General features: G+C 37.4%; 1 protein-coding gene across 1 annotated transcript; it reads right to left on the reverse strand.

The window, feature by feature from the left end:
• Positions 1-543: 543 nt before the first annotated feature.
• seraf (Schwann cell-specific EGF-like repeat autocrine factor) lies at positions 544-3816 on the reverse strand. Its single transcript, XM_060943510.1, has 5 exons — positions 3582-3816; positions 3275-3370; positions 2975-3079; positions 2402-2497; positions 544-670 (listed from the first exon to the last, which is right to left on the reverse strand). Exons 1-5 carry the CDS (start codon positions 3814-3816, stop codon positions 558-560), a joined length of 645 nt encoding a protein of 214 aa, XP_060799493.1. The 3' UTR covers positions 544-557.
• Positions 3817-4538: the final 722 nt, after the last annotated feature.

The raw sequence follows: 4538 nt of genomic DNA on the forward strand, positions 1-4538 counted from the left end.
GTTGCCGCAGGCTTGCTCATTGGGGATAGATTAGGGATCAAATTAGCTCATGTTTAAAGTCTATAATTTTCTGTAAAGCTGCTTTGCGACAATGTCTGTTGTTAAAAGCGCTATACAAATAAACTTGACTTCTAATAATAGATTGGATTTAAAGAAATTAATTATAATTTACACGAGCACAATCAAGTTTTCTATGAGAGATGAATATTTAAATTTATTTTTCATTATACTGAAAGGAGACATAAACAAACGTATTTAGGGCGTGGCAGTGTGTATAAATTCTGACAAAAGATGAACACTTAGTAATAGCAGAGCTCATATACAGTACCATTGAATTGAATGTTCATTATAATATCTGAAAACATCCCCAAGTAATCAACCCCACACACACACACAAACTTGTGTTTTAATTTATTTAATATTATACAATCACACAGCGTATATATAATGTAAGAAATTTGTTTACAAGTGTAAAAGGTACAAGTAAGTGAACAAACTTAAATGAATAGCACCATGTTGGCCAAGTCTCCAGCTCTGAAGGAGCGTAAGTGCTGAGATCAGAAGAGCTTTTTTCTGTCCTCGCACTGAGGGCCGGAGAACAGAGTGCGACAGCGACATTTGTTTGGAGACACACACTTCCCACCGTTCAGACACGGCTTCTTACACACAGCTGCGGAAAGAAATAATATTCATAATGGCAAACACATTGCTTCATCTGGAACTTGCCTGAGATCAGCATTACAATTTTTAAAGGCTAAAGAAAGCAGGAAAGCTCACAGTCTGACTTATATTTACGCTGCTGTTAATAATAGTACAGTCCAGCAATATTATTCAATAGAGTCACCTATATAACTATGGTATGTTGAAATATTTTATTCTATGTTTTCAGAGCAACTATATACATATTTTGAACATTATAGAACAATACTGAAGACATCAGAACTATGAAATAACATCTGGAACATGTATGGAATTATGTGGTAAACAAAACAGTGTTGCAGAGTAAATTTTAGTGTCATACTGGTTTGTAATTTTCCTTGTCATCTCTTCAAGGACTAACGGCTCAGAACGTTTTGCATCGAAACATGTTTATCTTATGCTCATTACGTGTGTAGCAGACGTACACTACCGTTCAAAAGTTTGGGGTCACTTTGAAATGTCCTTATTTTTGAAAGAAAAGCACTGTTCTTTTCAATGAAGATCACTTTAAACTAATCAGAAATCCACTCTATACATTGCTAATGTGGTAAATTACTATTCTAGCTGCAAATGTCTGTTTTTTGGTGCAATATCTCCATAGGTGTATAGAGGCCCATTTCCAGCAACTCTCACTCCAGTGTTCTAATGGTACAATGTGTTTGCTCATTGCCTCAGAAGGCTAATGGATGATTAGAAAACCCTTGTACAATCATGTTAGCACAGCTGAAAACAGTTGAGCTCTTTAGAGAAGCTATAAAACTGACCTTCCTTTGAGCAGATTGAGTTTCTGGAGCATCACATTTGTGGGGTCGATTAAATGCTCAAAATGGCCAGAAAAATGTCTTGACTATATTTTCTATTCATTTTACAACTTATGGTGGTAAATAAAAGTGTGACTTTTCATGGAAAACACAAAATTGTCTGGGTGACCCCAAACTTTTGAACGGTAGTGTACGTAGCAGATGTGTGTACGAGCCAGCGATTAGACAAGATCCAATCAGCTTTAGACCTGATCATGCTCCCGGCGCGTGATCAGGGCATGTAATTGCAATGATGTAATGCAAAAGATGCAATGTCTCCTTTTTATCTAGTAAAGAGTATATATAGATTTGAGAACAAAGGGACGGTGTGAGGGGTGTGACGAACCCTCATCACTTGTCCGTTTCTGCAATAAACCTTCTTTCTCTTGCAAAAGGACGAGACTGGTGTTTGTCATTTTTCCACAACAATGTTCAAAAAGAAAACACATAAATATACGGTATCAGCCAAAAGTTTGGACACACCGAATTAAATAGTTTTTCATTATTTGTATTAATTAAAAGACACTTTATGTCTTAAAGTAATGATGGACTGTTGTTTCTCTTTACTTAGTTGAGTGGTTCTTTGGTATTATTATTATTATTATTATTATTTACTGTTTGATCTCAAAGTCATTAAGAAGGCAAGAAATTGCACTAATTAACTTTTGACGAGGCACCCATTAATTGAAAAGCATTCCAGGTGACGACCTCATGAAGCTGGTTAAGATAACGCCAGTAGTGTGCAAAGCGTCATCAAGGTAAACGCTTGCTACTTTGAAGAATCTAAAATATGAAGCATGTTTTGGTTTTTAACACTTTTTTTTAACCACATAATTCCGTACATGTTATTTCATAGCCTTTATGTCTTCAGTATTGTTTTACAATGTTTAAATTTGGCTCACCGATGTGACAGGCTCCCCCCAGCCATCCCTCTGGACAGCTGCAGATTCCTGGAGCCACACAGCTGCCTCCATTCTGGCAACCCTGAGGACAAATTGCTGTCGAAACAGAACCAGCACACACACTCAAAATGGCATTCGGTCATGAAACACACACATGGACATGTTCTCATATTAGATTTCTCATTTACAGTTTCTTTTAGAAAACTTTGCCATCCTCATTGGGCCCCAACTGTACAATTATTCAGTTCATCATTAAAGTTTAAAAGCTTTACTGTTTTGTTTCATATCAATTTGCTGCTGAAACTGCTCAACAAGGATTACCGAAAAGATCTGAAAATGTTGCTTGTTAAATTATATCCTGAAAACCAGACACACCAAAAATGTGTTTAATCAAATTTCCATGATAGAAGTTTTGAGAACTTTTTCATTATAAGATATAAACTGAATGGCACATTCCTCATGAATGAAACAGGCCTCCTTCATTTCCTAAATCCAAACTTAACCCATGGCATTATTTCTTGGAATTTTTTTTTATTATTATTTTGAAATATTACTAAAGAAAAATCAACAAACCTTCTTGACATTTGGATCCAATCCAGCTGGAGGGACAAATGCACTTGGCCTGTCCGTTCACTACAATGCATTCTCCACCATTCCAGCAGCCACCGTCACATGCCACTGTTAAAGACAGACACTCCAAGGTTTGCTATCCATTCATCTTTCATTTTTTCTACATATCTATCTGTCATATGTCCTTATTTTTTTCTGCTCCTTTTCTTTTGTAATTATGAAATCTGTACCCTCACACATTTCATTCTCTCAGAGGTTAAAAATCACAACAGTGAGAGTTTGGTATAGAAACATTCAAAATACCTTTTTCACAATATTTTCCACCAAGTCCTGGAGGACATCTGCACTTTCCAGGTCGGAGACATTCACCACCATTTTTACACTTTGGCTCACAGGTAGCTGAAATCAACAATCATGATGTTACATTAAACATCTTCAGTTTATAAATGACACAACTGTTCCAATATGCAGAAAATTACATTAAAATGTTCTGGTTAATGTATTAAATAACCAAAATGGAAACTGTATACAAGTGTACATCTATAAACACAGTCACACACTCCTCACAGCCTCCCACACTTGTTAAATGAGTAAAATGTGGAAACATCACCATACTGGCAGGTCTCTCCTTCGTAGCCCCGTGAGCACAAGCAGGTGCTGTTTCGGATACAAATCCCAGCATGTCTGCATGGTGGATCACACACTGCATTCAGATCAAACACAAAAGGCAAGGAGACGCCACGGGGTGAGTCAGATCCTCCCAGACACCCACCAGCCAGAAGACCCAACATGGCCATACAGAGGTAAGTCCAGAGCAGTGAGGATGACTGATTAAACACGGCCATTCTTGTATCCACAAACTCTCACACACAAGGAACAGGGAAGAGTGAGGGTTCAGGAATGGGGTCCAGCTCCCTGGATATGCCACCCTGTTCTACAGCACACCTTCAGGACAGAGGAGGAATGACACTGATCCATGACAAGGAAGGAATAGGATAACCACCACAATGAAAAAGGAGTGGAGAGTGTGATAGATGTATATTACAAAGGTCTACATGGCATTTGATAAATCTCCCAAGTGAACCTGACTCTTTTAGTTTTGAGTTTAGACAGTGATGGAGCTTCTTAGGAGCTTTTATTTCAAGTATATCAAATTGTAGCAATGGTCTGTGTGTAAAACCATAATTAAATGCCCCACTCATATATAGAATAATAAAAGTATGGTACTATCTCTACAAGCTTTAGTCCACAAGCATGGTTACAGTCTCTCATGAAACCTTCATAGTTTATTTGTAGAATATCACATTCCCAGATGTAAGGAAATGGTTTTTCCAGATGTGCACCAAATGATCCCCCTCCTCAAGACCAGTACAACTCGATGTTTTCAGACCAGAGTTGATGCATTTCTTTCGCTGTCAGAGAAAGTGACTCTTACATAAAATCTCTCTGATGCTACTCATTTTTTTTTTTAAATAAATGATCCCTTTACTGAAATTATCTTGGGAAATTCTTCCATGACGTAGTTATTATTCCATAGTCGTGCAAGACAATCATCAGCCTCATCAGA

This window comes from Neoarius graeffei, chromosome 17 (genome assembly GCF_027579695.1).
Source record: "Neoarius graeffei isolate fNeoGra1 chromosome 17, fNeoGra1.pri, whole genome shotgun sequence".
NCBI lineage: Eukaryota > Metazoa > Chordata > Actinopteri > Siluriformes > Ariidae > Neoarius > Neoarius graeffei.